We start from the raw sequence: 16,631 nt of genomic DNA on the forward strand, positions 1-16,631 counted from the left end.
AAAAATAAAAATAAAATAAAATTGTGCATTTCCAATAATTCATCATTATTTATGAGTGACAGCCAATCCAGGTTTTTTCCACATGACAGCCATTGTAACACTTTGTATTGGCTGGAACTGATAGCATCCGATCGATCACTGCAAGTGTGAAAAACAAATTCCAAGAACTTCAATCTGCCCAACCATAACAACCATAACATCCATATCATCCTCCCAAATCACTGATTGTTGACGCAGCCGAAGCAACAATGTGAAAAAGCGTGTTTCTGTTACAACTGTGCTCACGTGGTCTTCTTCAGGAGACTTCAGAGGTCTTCTTCTGGAGACTTCAGGTCTTCTTCTGGAGACTTCAGAGGTCTTCTTCTGGAGACTTCAGGTCTCCTTCTGGAGACTTCAGAGGTCTTCTTCTGGAGACTTCAGGTCTCCTTCTGGAGACTTCAGAGGTCTTCTTCTGGACAAGGTCTTCTTCTGGAGACTTCAGAGGTCTTCTTCTGGAGACTTCAGGTCTCCTTCTGGAGACTTCAGAGGTCTTCTTCTGGAGACTTCAGGTCTCCTTCTGGAGACTTCAGAGGTCTTCTTCTGGACAAGGTCTTCTTCTGGAGACTTCAGGTCTTCTTCTGGAGACTTCACAGGTCTACTTCAAGAGACTTCATAGGTCTTCTTCAAGAGACTTCAGAAGTCTTCTTCTGGAGACTTCAGGTCTTCTTCTGGAGACTTCAGAGGTCTTCTTCTGGAGACTTCAGAGGTCTTCTTCTGGAGACTTCAGAGGTCTTCTTCTGGAGACTTCTGAGGACACCTTGAGTTCAGTATGGGAAAATAACGGGGAGAGTGGGGGAGAGTGGGGGCATGTGGAAATAACAACGGTGCTCAGAAAGAAGCAGCCAGCATCCTGCGCAGTATCTGCGGCCGGTCTTTCACACACGGATGTTTTGCAAAGCAAACTACACAATAGTTTTTCTATATTTCCTCAAATCTCACTAACATATATACACACCTTCTTCATACCAGAATAGCCAGTTTACACACACACACACAAACAAACTACACAATAGTTTTTCTATATTTCCTCAAATCTCACAAACATATATACACACACCTTCTTCATACCAGAATAGCCAGTTCACACACACACACACACACACACACACACACACACAAACTACACAATAGTTTTTTCTATATTTCCTCAAATCTCACAAACATATATACACACACCTTCTTCATACCAGAATAGCCAGTTCACACACACACACACACACACACACACACTACACAATAGTTTTTTCTATATTTCCTCAAATCTCACAAACATATATACACACACCTTCTTCATACCAGAATAGCCAGTTCACACACACACACACACACACACACACACACAAAGCACATGCACACACATGTTATCTATAAATGTCTGGCAAACCAAACAAAAGGAAACCCACACACACACCCCAAAAAGCCCCAAACAAACGAACAAAAAAAACCCCAAACCAAACAAAGCAACAACAAAAAAGCTGTGTATATCACACACAACTAAGTGCATCACACACCAAAGTGCACCCTGTCTCCCCCCCCACGCCCCCCCACCCTCAAATGAGCACATTCACAAGCAACAGCCAAGAGATGCTCACTTCTGAAAACAAAAAGCAACCACAACAAAGACCGGAAGGAGTGCGGGAGCAACTGACGCCGCCCAGAACAAAGACATTGCCAGCAACAGAACAAAGGTCTGGTGGAAAGCAAAGCCCACCAAATGACACAAACGACAAAGAATCCCTGAAGAAACAGCTAAGTACCTCCCACTTCTGTCACCACACGATGATCACACAACAGCCTGAACAGAGTCTACAGATATATGTGTGTGTGTGTGTGTGTGTGTGTGTGTGTGTGTGTGACTTTTGAGTTCTTTTTCAGTTCTTCCCTTGAATCACATTGCATGCACACACACACACACACACACACACACACACACAAGAGCCTGAACAATGTCCACAGATATACATACATATATATAATGTCAATTTTCAGTTCTACCCTTGAATCACACTGCATGCACACACACCAGCCTGAACAAAGTCCACAGATATATATATACATACACACACACACACACACACACCTTCTCTTCCTCAATGTCCACTGGCCATTTTTTCCCAACACACTCCCCCCTCCGCACACCCCACCCCGACCCCCCTTCCACACACACACACACACACACACATGGTGGAGCACAACAGGTGAGGAATCGTCTCCAGTGGTCTCCCCTCCCCCGACTAGGAATGATCCACGGCCAGCCCGGCGTAGATCTCAGCATTGATGTCCAGATAGAAGCGAGTGACATCGTTGGGCGCCACCTGCCAGCGACGAGCAAAAGACTCCAGAACCTCCAGCAGGTAGCACCGGACTGCAGGCAGCGTTCTGGAACCGACAGCAACACTCTCAAACAGGCATGTCTACCCCTACATTCTGGAACCAACAGCAACTCTAAAACAACATGCCTACCCCTACGTTCTGGAACTAACAGCAACACTCTCAAACTGGCATGTCTACCCCTATGTTCTGGAACCGACAGCAACACTCTCAAACAGGCATGTCTACCCCTATGTTCTGGAACCGACAGCAACACTCTCAAACAACATGCCTACCCCAACATTCTGGAGCTGACATCAACACTCTCAAACAACATGCCTACCCCAACATTCTGGAACCGACAGCAACACTCTCAAACAACATGCCTACCCCAACATTCTGGAACCGACAGCAACACTCTCAAACAACATGCCTACCCCAACATTCTGGAACTAACAGCAACACTCTCAAACTGGCATGTCTACCCCTATGTTCTGAAACCTACAGCAACACTCTCAAACAGGCATGTCTACCCCTATGTTCTGGAACCAACAGCAACACTCTCAAACAGGCATGTCTACCCCTACGTTCTGGAACCGACAGCAACACTCTCAAACAGGCATGTCTACCCCTATGTTCTGGAACCAACAGCAACACTCTCAAACAGGCATGTCTACCCCTATGTTCTGGAACCAACAGCAACACTCTCAAACAGGCATGTCTACCCCTATGTTCTGGAACCAACAGCAACACTCTCAAACAGGCATGTCTACCCCTACGTTCTGGAACCGACAGCAACACTCTCAAACAGGCATGTCTACCCCTACGTTCTGGAACCAACAGAACACTCTCAAACAGGCATGTCTACCCCTATGTTCCAGAACCGACAGCAACACTCTCAAACAACATGCCTACCCCAACATTCTGGAACCGACAGCAACACTCTCAAACAACATGCCTACCCCAACATTCTGGAGCCGACATCAACACTCTCAAACAACATGCCTACCCCAACATTCTGGAACCGACAGCAACACTCTCAAACAACATGCCTACCCCAACATTCTGGAACCGACAGCAACACTCTCAAACAACATGCCTACCCCCTACGTTCTGGAACCAACAGCAACACTCTCAAACAACATGCCTACCCCCTACGTTCTGGAACCAACAGCAACACTCTCAAACAACATGCCTACCCCAACATTCTAGAACCGAGAGCAACACTCTCAAACAACATGCCTACCCCTAACGTTCTGAAACCTACAGCAACACTCTAAAACAGGCATGTCTACCCCCTACATTCTGGAACCGACAGCAACTCTGATGATACATCTGTTGAAAATCACATCACTCACATCTGCAGCTCTGCCTATGCCGCTCTCGGTCGTATCAGTTCCATTCGTCACTGCCTGCCAACTGCAGCAGCTAAGACACTATTCTGTGCTTTTGTCTTGTCGAGGCTTGATTATGGCCATGCTCTTCTTGCTGGCTGCCCTAAGCCATGCTTGGATAGGTTCCAAAAATGTACAAAACTCATCTGCAAGGCTTATCATCAAAGTCAAAGCGAAGAAATGAGACCACATCCAACCTCTACTGAGAACAATACACTGGCTCCCTGTTGAAGCGTGCATAAATCATAAACTATCTCTCTTTCGCCATAATTTCTTCACCAGACTATATTTCCGATATTCATTCAGTCTACTCACTTTCTCACATCCGTGTGTGCTGTACCATTTTTTGTGTCTTGAATGATATGTGGGAGGTGAATTATCTCATCTTATTTTCATGATCATATTTTTCAAACATTGTATATCTGGCTGTTACTGTAAAGCGAGGTGTGCCTCATCTTGAAATCTGGGAACCACGCTATTTAATTAATCCTCCACATTATTATCAAAATTATCATAATGATAAAGAAAATTTTCTATCTAAAATTACGTTTAAATAACATACTTACCATGACCCAACTAGTGCAGACTCCTGCAGGGGTCTGGCATTCCTGTCCTGTGCAAACTACTATCCGCCTATGAGGAGAAAACGAAAGTACTACGGCCGATAACCTCCCGGAAGTAGGTAACCTCCCCTTTGTCCCCCTGGCTAGCGCCCTCTTTTTCCGGCAGCCATCATGACTCCTGTTCCTGTGCTCTCCATACGGCTTAGTTTTTTTCCGTTTTTTCTGTTTGTCTGTCGATTCTCTGGCGTTCTTGTTTTTTGTCAAATCATGTCTCCAACCAGGTCACATAATTATGTAGCTCCATTGGGCGATCGCGCTAACATTAAGGCGCGATCGCAATCGATTCGCTGACACTCTGGGCCCTCTACTCCTGGCCCTCTCAACAACGCCAACTCACAGCAACTTTATCAATAATCATAATTACAACAGTAACAATAACAGTGGTTATAGCATTAATTAAAACTATGACAATGATAAAAGCAGTTATCATGACAATAACAGTAAATATAGGAGTAACTACAACTATAACAATAATCATAACAGTAATCCTAACTGTAATAGCAATCATAACTATAGCAAGCAGTTATCATGTCAATAACAGTAAATATAGGAGTAACTACAACTATAACAATAATCATAACAGTAATCCTAACTGTAATAGCAATCATAACTATAGCAGTGATTATGGCAGTAATTACAACTGGAACAATAATCATAAAGGCTTACAAGGTTAAGAGCTAGTAATTACAGCACTGACTATAGCTGTAATTATAACAGCAGTCAATGCAGTAATTATAACTACATCAGTAATTATAACCAGCCACCATGGTGAAGTGGTTAACGTCACAGATTGTCCACTTTGAGGACACAGGTTTGAGCCCCGTGAGAGGTAGGGTTTTTTTTTCCAGCCAGTGACAGGGATATATTATGAGAGTACAGGCTTACCAACAAGTTCCAAACCTAAATGGACCCCCATACCAGCATCGCCAATATCATCATCATTCACCATCATCAAATCATAGGAAACAAAATGTCCCACACTGGGGCACACAAACCACATCCAACGCTTCAAGCCAGTGATCCCAATTCGCTTTCAGTATCAATCTTTGTTTCCATCATTCTGGTCATGTGAGACTGTGTTGACTTTGTACATATTTTACGTCAGTCAGTCTTAAATTTGTATATTCTATTTTAAAGCGCGATGAGTCACATCTGAGATGGGGGTACTGCGCTATATAAGCCTGTATTTCATTATTATTATTACTGTTTATGTCCCAACTACAGCGCACAGTCACTTACTCAGTCAGTCTGATCCACACAAACACCCACACATTCTCTCTCTCACACTGGACTTACTCCTGTTCAATGATTTTGGTCCGGACATAGATCATCAGCTCTTGCATGCGGTCATCTGAGTTGTCCTGCAACTCCCGTCCAATCAGTAGTAGCTGAAAGCATTTGATGACTAATGTGAACAGAGATAGCTGCATCATAACCTAATGTTCACAGCGATAGCTGCATCATAACCTAATGTTCACAGCGATAGCTGCATCATAACCTAATGTTCACAGCAACAGCTGCATCATAACCTAATGTGAACAGAGATAGCTGCATCATAACTTAATGTGAACAGAGATAGCTGCATCATAACATTCACAGCGATAGCTGATAGCTGCATCATAACATTCACAGCGATAGCTGATAACTGCATCATAATGTTCACAGCGATAGCTCCATCAAAACCTAATGTTCACAGTGATAGCTGATAGCTGCATCATAATGTTCACAGCGATAGCTCCATCATAACCTAATGTTCACAGCGATAGCTGATAGCTGCATCATAATGTTCACAGCGATAGCTGATAGCTGCATCATAATGTTCACAGCGATAGCTCCATCATAACCTAATGTTCACAGCGATAGCTGATAGCTGCATCATAATGTTCACAGCGATAGCTGATAGCTGCATCATAATGTTCACAGCGATAGCTGATAGCTGCATCATAATGTTCACAGCGATAGCTGATAGCTGCATCATAATGTTCACAGCGATAGCTGCATCATAACCAAATGTTCACAGCGATAGCTGATAGCTGCATCATAATGTTCACAGAGATAGCTGCATCAAAACATTCACAGTGATAGCTGCATCATAACCTAATGTTCACAGTGATAGCTGCATCATAACATTCACAGTGATAGCTGCATCATAACATTCACAGTGATAGCTGCATCATAACCTAATGTTCACAGTGATAGCTGCATCATAACATTCACAGTGATAATGTGAACAGTGATAGCTGCATCATAACATTCACAGCGATAGCTCCATCATAACCTAATGTTCAAAGTGATAGCTGCATCATAACTAATGTTCACAGCGATAGCTGCATCATAACCTAATGTGAACAGTGATAGCTGCATCATAACATTCACAGCGATAGCTGCATCATAACATTCACAGCGATAGCTGCATCATAACCTAATGTGAACAGTGATAGCTGCATCATAACATTCACAGTGATAATGTGAACAGTGATAGCTGCATCATAACATTCACAGTGATAGCTGCATCATAACATTCACAGTGATAGCTGCATCATAACATTCACAGTGATAATGTGAACAGTGATAGCTGCATCATAACATTCACAGCGATAGCTGCATCATAACCTAATGTTCACAGTGATAGCTGCATCATAACATTCACAGTGATAATGTGAACAGTGATAGCTGCATCATAACATTCACAGTGATAATGTGAACAGTGATAGCTGCATCATAACATTCACAGTGATAGCTGCATCACAACATTCACAGTGATAATGTGAACAGTGATAGCTGCATCACAACATTCACAGTGAAAATGTGAACAGTGATAGCTACATCATAACATTCACAGTGATAATGTGAACAGTGATAGCTGCATCATAACATTCACAGTGATAATGTGAACAGTGATAGCTGCATCATAACATTCACAGTGAAAATGTGAACAGTGATAGCTGCATCATAACATTCACAGTCTCACAGGAGATAGAAATGTATTGTGACTTCTTTTGTTTGTGGGCTGCAACTCCCACATTCACTCATATATAAACAAGTGGGCTTTTATGTGTATGACCGTTTCTTCACCCCGTCTCCCTTCCACCAGCCATACTCCCATTTTCGGGGGGTATACTGTGACACAAATGTTCTTCATCTCCGTTCAGGAGCTGCAACTCTCATGTTCACTGGCATGTACACAAGTGGGCTTTTATGTATATAACCATTTTTACCCCGCCATGTATGCAGCCATACTCCGTTTCCGGCTTATGCATGCTGGGTATGTTCTTGTTTCCATAGCCCACCGAAAGCTGACATGGATTACAGGATCTTTAACATGCGTATTTGATCTTATATGCACACAAAGAGTTCAGGTCTGCACATATGTTGACCTGGGAGATCGGAAAAATCTCCACCCTTTACCCACAAGGCGACGCTACCAAGATTCAAACCTGGGACCCTCAGACTGAAAGTCCAACGCTCTAACCACTCGGTTATTGCACCTGTCATGACACAAATGAGAGTGATGCGATACAAAACAAGTCAACACTCACCACACCGTTGACGACGTCGGCCTCGCTGTCTGTGATGGTGGTGCCGAGCATGATGAGCTCCAGACAGTTGAAGATGGGGTCAATGAGCGCCTGCAGAACCTCCCCGTTGGCCAGCCGCATGGTGACAAACAGGTGGGACAGCAGCCCCACACAGCTCAGGAAGTGGTCGTTGGCCGCCGTCTTCAACCGCTCCCGATCTGAGCAGGAATAATCACAACACTAATAATCATTAGTATTTATACAGCGCTGAAACTTGTGCAGAGACAAATCAAAGCACTTTCACACCAGGTAACGATAAGTATATATATATATATATATATATATATATATATATATATATATATATATAGCGCTGAATCTTGTGCGTAACACTTTCACACCAGTCATTCAGATGCATGCGTAACTCAAAACTTGAGAAAGTGAAGACAAAGAAGAGGCAGGGGAGGGTGGCTATCATGGAAAGAGGTGGGTTTTAAGGCCAGGAGAATGGTGGCAGAGTGGTTAAGATGCTCAGCTGCCTTCTTCTTCTTCTTCCTCTGCGTTCACTCGTATGCACACGAGTGGGCTTTTACGTGTATGACCGTTTTTACCCCGCCATGTAGGCAGCCATACTCCGCTTTCGGGGGTGTGCATGCTGGGTATGTACTTGTTTCCATAACCCACTGAACGCTGACATGGATTACAGGATCTTTAACGTGCGTATTTGATCTTTTGCTTGCGTATACACACGAAGGGGGTTCAGGCATTAGCATGTCTGCACATATGTTGACCTGGGAGATCATAAAAATCTCCACCCTTTACCCACCAGGCACTGTCACTGTGATTCGAACCCGGGACCCTCAGATTGAAGTCCAACGCTTTAACCACTCGGCTGTTACGCCCGTCGTTCAGCTGCCAACACAGAGTCCATGAGTGAAGGTGTGGGTTCAAACGCCACTCTCAGCCTTTCTCTCATAAGTGTGACGGGAAAATCAAACTAAGCATCTGGTCTTTTGGATGAGATGATGAACCCGAGGCCCTGCGTGCAGCACACACTTGGTGCACTGGAAAAGAACCCATGGCCACAAAAGTGCTGTCCTTTGGCAAAATTCTGTAAAAAGAAATCCGCTCTGTTTGGTGCACAAATATATATACATATATAAACATGCATTCAAGGCCTGACAAGCACGTTGGGTTATACTGCTGTCAGGCATTTGCCAAGCAGATGTGGTGCAGTGTATGTAGATTTGTCTGAACACAGTGATGCCTCCTTGAGAAACTGAAACTGAGCAAAAACACCTTGGGGTGGCAAAGTGCTTGGGTAAACGATGCGCTTAATGCTTTTCAGTACGTTATTATTATCACTATTATTATGAAGGGTTCTTCCATTGTTTGATCAGTCTTACAAGGACAGTGTCTTTAACATTTGCTATTAGTCTGTTAGCATACCACACTCTTAATGAAAAGAGCAAGAGCAGTGTTCAGAGGATGGTGTGAATCAGTTAAAAAATGAGAAGAGAAAACCAACCAGATCACGGTTCCTTCCGTGACCAGCAAGTAACAAGCAAGACTAAAAACATCATGGGTAACAACCCTTTGCATGTCCTTGTTCATTAATTTCACTTTTCATCATCGGGACGGTGTTTCAGCTGCTCCAACATGTCGTAAAACAAACAAGAAAAGGAAGTCTTTTCTTTGATCAGCCATTCATCTTTAAAATTAACCATTCTTAAATCTTTCTCCATGCCCATGACTCTGTCAGCTGAGTGCACCCATGTGTCTGTGAGTGAGCGAGGAAAGGAATTTCTGAACATGCACATATAACTGTCTGGATGTATGCCTTCTACAGTTGTGCTTTTATTTATATCATAATTGTTGGTGCGTCCCCCTGCACCAGACACAAAACAGCACCACCCCCTTCCTCCCTCCCTCCCCCACCTTTATAGTCCTGCACCAGGCGCAGAATGTGGTAGCTGTGGTAGTGTATAGTAAACTACTCTAAAATCTAACACTACAATGGCACCACCCCCTCCCCCCTCACCTTTGTAGTCCTCCTGCACCAGGCGCAGAATGGCGCTGCGGAACTGAGTTCCGTCTGGCTCCATGGTGGACAGGCGTTCACAGATGACGGCCACGCCTTTCACCCAGTCACGCTTCTCCCTCACCACGGCGTACAGAGCCTTTGCCACCTCCTGCCACCCAGTTTGCTTTCACTTTGATGATGATAATAATGATAATACTAATCAGTATCTATAGAGCGCTGAATCTTGTGAAGAGACAAATCAAGTGCTTTCAAACCAGTCATTCACACGCATGCATAACTCTAAACTTGAGAAACTGAAGATGAAGAAGAGGCAAGGAAAGAAGGTTATCTTGGAGAAAGGTGGGTTTTAAGGCCAGACTTGAAAGAGTTGAGTGCGGAGACCTCAAGAAGCAAAAGAGGAAGTTCATTCCAAAAGCAAGGTCCATAGACTGAGAAAGAACGGCAGCCAACAGTGGAGTGTTTGAATCTGGGTATGCGAAAACAGAGTAGGTCCAAAGCCAATCGTAGAGTGTGAGATGGGGTGTAGAAGTGAAGGCAACCACAGAGACAGGATGGGGCAGATTTGTCAATACATTTATAACATAGAGTGCTGATCTTGATGATGATTTCAATACTTATGTAGCACCTATCCCTGCCACAGTCTGCTTTCACTTTGATGATCAAGATAATGATTTCAATACTTATGCAGCACCTACCCTCCTCGGTCAGAGACCAAGCTCTTAGCACTTTACAAACACGGAGTCATTTGCACCACAGGCTGCCCAGTGCCTTACCATACAAATGCTCAACCGCGTCAACACAAAACTGTCACATCTACAAAAAAGCACAAAACACAGTTCATGACACAGTATCCCAACCATTTAGCTCCTTATGGCAAATAAGACTAGACCATGCTGAGGACGCCGGTCCTTCCACTTAATTTATCATCCCCAGATTACAAAAAATCATAAAAAAGGAAAAAATAATACTTCAAAGCCAAACAAAAAATACATAAAAAGGCCATATAGGCAAATAACAGCGTTTACATCTCACTACCTAATCACCAGAGCAAAACAGCACAGACAGTACATCATAGACTGCAGAAAAGAGAAAAAAAAGTGTCAAGGCTTGCTTGAAAAAAAAAGGGGGAGTGGACTGGGAAGGCAGAAAAAGGAGACAACAGTGAAGGAAGATAAAAGGCAGAAACAAAGAGAGTGAGAGAAAGGAGGACATTTCCAGCATAGAATTTCCAGAAGGCAGGGATGCTATTCATACTGGAAGATCCCCGGCATCCCCATGGGGGGAGGGGGTAAGCATGCTCGGTATGTTCTTGTATCCATAATCCACCAAACGCTGACATGGATTATAGGATCTTAAATGTGCGTATTTGATCTTCGGCATGCGTATACACCGGTGGTGGTTCTCCTGATTGTTTATGAATTATAAATCCTTTGATGACTTTTACTTCTTTTAAGTTTGTGGGCTGCAACTTCACCCATATACAATGCAGGAGTGGGCTTTTACATGCATGACAGTTTTTACCCCAACATGTGGGCAGCCATACTCCGTTTCTGGGTTGTGTATGCTGCATATGTTCTTGTTTCCATAACCCACCCATCAAACACTGACTAGGATTAGTACACTACAGTATCTTTAACGTGTGTATTTCATCTGCATGCGTACACACACACACAAACAGGGTTCAAGCACTGGCAGGTCTGCACATAATTATGCTGACCTGTGAGAGTGGGAAAACATATCCACCCCTAAACCCACCATGTGCACTGAAACCGGGGATTGAACTCGGGAAACTTGGGGCCAGGATCCAGTGCTCTGACCACTTGGCCACCACCCCCCCTACCCCCCCCCCCCCCCCCCCACACACACACCTCCCTGCCCCCCTCCCCTAACCCATGTCTGTTGACATTTACTGATGGGCCCTCACCTGGACGTCCCCCACCACGCTGACCAGCTGTTCGATTCTCTGCATGTCTTCTTCTGCCGGTTCGCCGCATCTGTCCTGCAGTATGGTCACCACCTCTTTCTTCATGTCGCTCAGCGCCAGCTTGGGGCGAGATTCCACCTGCGGCACCTGCCATTTTTCTCTCTGTTCTCATTTACTGTCTATCTGCTTCACGCTCTGAGCAGTCAGTCCAACAATCACCATGTTTGTAGTAATTAATAGTATGTGGTTGTTGTTTTTTTCTGTGGTACGATATCCACTACCAATGCGGACTCAAAGGACCATATGTCATCCATTGAATCTAAATGTTTATGCCTTAAAAAAACATTTTAACAGCACTGTGTCAATGAAAAACATCCAATGTGTTCATATTTATATATATTAAAAAGAACATTCAAAAAATAATCAAATGACAAACTCACAAAGGTTATCAAGTAAATGAGGCTCAGTTTGATTAAAGTAAAATGTATTTAATAAAACACACACACACACACACACACACACACACACACAACATCCCTTCCTAGCAGACACACACACACACACACACACACACACACACACACACACACACACACACACACTGACATACACACACACACACTGTCATTAAATATTAACTGCACTTTCAAGTCTTAATGTATATTCATCGGCTGCTCAATGAAGGAAACACTGACTTCAGTAACTGTCACTGACATGCAACTGGAAAAAAAACATTTATTTCAACACAACCGCATTTGTGTAACATTCACCAGCCATCACACTTAGCAAATGAAAGTAACTACCACATTCCCAAGCACGACACGAGTTGTTAGTTTTTTTGTTGCTTTGCTGTCTGTATGTATGTGGACAATGTTTTCTGAATAAAGTTTAATTTTTAAAAACCAATTAATGGTGAGGGTTGTTGAGAATGGTAGTGATAGTTAGGACACATAACCAATCAGTGTGAACAATAATTACAATAATAATGGATACTTATGTAGCACTTTATCCTGAAACCCGCTCCAGATGCTATACAAAACACATTTTATTTGACACATTTCATCAATGTTACATACAAACAAAACTGTTCCTAGCAAACTATACACGCACAAAAAAAACACAATGCATACATGCATATTAATACACACGTATACATTTTTTTTATAAATACATAACTATCCACCACCACCCACACACACAGACACTCACACATACATAATTACATGCATGTCATCGCTACAAATAATAACTAAAGTATGTCATGTACAGCACTAGGAACACTCACTAATACTGACTGATATGGACACTTCAAAAGTGACATGCGCCTATCCTTTGTCAGAGACCAAGCTCTAAGTCTAAGCGCTTTTCAAACATGGAAGTCATTTTGATTTGCACAAGTCTGGCTGCCAGAGCCAAGAGAGCTGCCTTTAGGCGCTCATCATTTGTTTCCTGTGTCATTCAGTCTGGCTCCAGTCACACACACGATATAAAGAAATGCCAATATCATCACATTTAAAAAACTAATTTTTTTTTTTTTTTTTACCTATTCATTATCACAGTTCAAATTTAACTCTCTTTTTTTTTAATGCCAATCGGGCACTCTAGACAAAACATTCGAGTGCCCAATGGTGGTTTTGATTGGGTTTTAATTTGCGTTTGTACTAATGTTTGGAAAACCGCATTCAAAATGTCTACACGCCTGAACCCAATGGGCATGTTCTTTTAACACTGAAGATGGGAAACATTGTTTGTGGCTAACGTGCCATGAACGTCAACATCCAATTCTGAATGCGCAAAGATACTGCTCCACGAAGCGAGCTGCAGCAGACGACACTTCACATTTCAATCAACCGCGTTCCAGCTTGCTTTCTTCATGTGTCTTTTAATTAATTTTCTTTCGCCTCTATCAATTTTTGAGTGCCAACTGGGCACTCGTGACAGAAAATTTGCATGCCCGAGCCAACTTTTTATAGCATTTGCACATGGGCACCCACTAAATTTGAACCCTGATTATGATTATTATTATGATTGTAATTATTTTGTAATATGAATTTCTCAAGACTAACAAACTCAAACTGATCAATTCTTTTCAAAAAATCAGTTCGTGATTGAGGAAAGAAGTAAGTTTTATACAGTAATTAACCATGCTTTTCTGCTGACAGTAACAATAACTAAAAAGTAAAATATACAATGGATCCATGTTTCCCGTTTCATCATAAATCAACTGGGACTCAAAACTTTTTTTTTTTGATTACTATCACAATAAATCTATTTACTATTAAAATTGTTATTATTGGTTGTTGTTTTTTTTTGTTTGTTTGTTTTTGTTTTTTGTTTGTTTTGTTGTTGTTGTTGTTTTTTGTTTCTTTGTTTAAACGAAAAATGTCAAAATGTCCTTTACATTTTCTGCTGAAATCCTGCATATCGATGCAGTCACGTTTACGCACCGAATTTCACACCCATGCAATAAACTGATATATATATACACACGTATGTCGAGATCAGAGATGTTAAATCAAACTTGGACGAGTCTACTCTTACCTTTGGTTCCGATTCATCCCCGCCACCAGGTGTATGAGGTTTGTTGATCACCAATCCTCTCCCTCTGCCCCGACCCCTTCCTGCCATATTGGTTTCTCGAAAATGTTTTGGAGATTTACCAGTTGACCTGGAAACGAATGCTCTTCAAGTCAAGGCAATCGGAAGTATGGTCGCTTCGGCAGCTGGTCACGTTGGGTCCTTTTCGTGGGCTGCTCGGCGTCCCTGTAAATAAAGGCACCAACCGCAAGGCCGCGTTTTCGTACACGATGTGCAAATCTCTCGGATAAGACCGGATATCCGATCAGGAAAGTGTCTGATCAACAGAACTCTTCCCAAATATTTTCAGCGAGTCGCTTTCGGACCATTAAAACAAGGAGTCAGAGCCGTAACTTTTATGCGCGTGTCTGTATCTGTATGTGTGCGTGCATCTGTGTGTGTGTGTGTGTGTGTGTGTGTGTGTTTGTGCGTGTGTGCGTATGTGTGAGACTGAAGAAGCAGAAGCAGAAGACTTCTGAGAAACAGAACCCGAGAAGCAGAAGCAGAACATCACCAGCAGGGGCAGTCCCACCTGTGAAGTGTCCTCCCCGCCACCAGGCAGGCCGAGACGTTTGCTGACCACTGCCCATGCCCCTCTGCTCCGCCCCCGCCCCCATCCGGCGGCCAATGATGCGGCTCAGTGTCCGCAGTGCCGCGTCACTGACCCCGGTGTGCCGGCCGGGGGGACCGCGGATTATTCACCTCAGTGGAGACGCCATGATGCATGAATACTCATTAGAAAAGAAAAGAAAAAATGGGGAAAAAAAGGGGGGGTGGAGGGGGAGTATGGACACACACACGGCACATCACACGTCAACGCCTAGACATCCATGGAAGCAGATTTATACATATGTGTTTTTTGAGCTATTTGAACTGAGATTATTTTCAGTTTGCATGAGCTGAGGACATGTTCCACTGTTTTTTTTGCCCTGGCAGAGTGGGCACGCAGGGTCATCTGCTTTCCCCCATTTCACCAAGTTTGTATTCGAGGGAAGGAGGTCGTACACAGATCTTAGGATGAAGCTGATCCTCAGAGGGGCCATGTTCCACATGTCGCTCCAGCTGAGGCTCCTTTGGAGTGCATTTTCCCATGTTGTCCACTGCCCCTGCTGACCTTGCTGGACTGCCTTCTGGACTCTTTTGTCATCCTCTTCCTTCTTCATCTCCTATATGATCATGTCTCTTTTTGCTTTCCCCCTTACCTTGGACCACCATTCCATCTTTGTCAATCCCAGACCTTGTCTGTTGGTTTGGGTGTGTCCTGTTATTTCCTTCGTCGTAAGAATTTCTTTCGCTGTAATGACTGCCTCGTTGACCTTCAATTTTCTGCCAGTCTTCTCCCGGCTCTGTGTGACTGACGGAGTGAACGTCTACGCCTTGTTGTGAGCTCTGCTCATTCCGTCTTGAGGGGGAATTGTGGATAGTGCCGGACAGTCAAAGATACCTTCTTCTTCTTCTTCTTCTGCGTTCGTGGGCTGCAACTCCCGCGTTCACTCGCATGTACACGAGTGGGCTTTTACGTGTATGACCGTTTTTACCCCGCCATGTAGGCAGCCATACTCCGCTTTCGGGGGCGTGCATGCTGGGTATGTTCTTGTTTCCATAACCCACCGAACGCTGACATGGATTACAGGATCTTTAACGTGCGTATTTGATCTTCTGCTTGCATATACACACGAAGGGGGTTCAGGCACTAGCAGGTTTGCACATATGTTGACCTGGGAGATCGTAAAAATCTCCACCCTTTACCCACCAGGCGCCGTTACCGAGATTCGAACCCGAGACCCTCAGATTGAAAGTCCAACGCTTTAACCGCTCGGCTATTGCGCCCGTCGTCAAAGATACCAGTAATGCACACTTTACTAACATAAGATAAACAGAATAGAATGAACGTAGTTGTCTGTGATAGTGATATATTTTGAATTTTTTTTCTCTTTCAAAATAGCCTATTTAGTTGGTACACAAACAAATCTTTTGGAGTTGGCACACAAACAATTTTTTTTTTTAAGTTGGCATACAAATAGATCTATTCTTCAAGCTTTGTGTGATGTTAGACAAACAGATTGGAAGAATTCGTCATAGTTCAAGAAGTATTATGTATGGATGTCACTTTTTGTCCTGTTTGCTCCACATTTAAGTTATATTCATGTGTGTTTTCCCCCCAGTATTCCAACTCCCCCGAGAATTCGCTGATATTAGGTT

General features: G+C 43.4%; 1 protein-coding gene across 2 annotated transcripts; it reads right to left on the reverse strand.

The window, feature by feature from the left end:
- Positions 1 to 1,605: 1,605 nt before the first annotated feature.
- On the reverse strand, positions 1,606 to 14,660 carry LOC143278053 (CBP80/20-dependent translation initiation factor-like). 2 transcript variants are annotated; one of them, XM_076583069.1, is made up of 6 exons: positions 14,394 to 14,660; positions 11,853 to 11,990; positions 9,926 to 10,076; positions 7,906 to 8,102; positions 5,663 to 5,754; positions 1,606 to 2,418 (listed from the first exon to the last, which is right to left on the reverse strand). In XM_076583069.1, the coding sequence occupies exons 1-6, from the start codon at positions 14,478 to 14,480 to the stop codon at positions 2,274 to 2,276; spliced, it is 810 nt and encodes a 269-aa protein (XP_076439184.1). In that variant the 5' UTR covers positions 14,481 to 14,660; the 3' UTR covers positions 1,606 to 2,273. The 2 variants fall into 2 exon arrangements, with proteins under 2 accessions (XP_076439184.1, XP_076439183.1); XM_076583068.1 differs by having other exon boundaries at positions 11,853 to 11,999.
- Between the last annotated feature and the right edge of the window lie 1,971 nt (positions 14,661 to 16,631).

This window comes from Babylonia areolata, chromosome 35, assembly GCF_041734735.1.
Source record: "Babylonia areolata isolate BAREFJ2019XMU chromosome 35, ASM4173473v1, whole genome shotgun sequence".
Lineage (NCBI taxonomy): Eukaryota > Metazoa > Mollusca > Gastropoda > Neogastropoda > Buccinidae > Babylonia > Babylonia areolata.

Excerpts from the sequence above, each read along its gene's own strand:
- LOC143278053 (XM_076583068.1), bottom strand. The coding sequence starts at position 14,480 with ATGGCAGGAAGGGGTCGGGGCAGAGGGAGAGGATTGGTGATCAACAAA. Across the intron at positions 12,000-14,393 it reads GGGATGAATCGGAACCAAAG|GTGCCGCAGGTGGAATCTCG; the intron begins GTAAGAGTAGAC and ends GAAAAATGGCAG. Across the intron at positions 10,077-11,852 it reads GCGTGGTGGGGGACGTCCAG|GAGGTGGCAAAGGCTCTGTA; the intron begins GTGAGGGCCCAT and ends ACTGGGTGGCAG.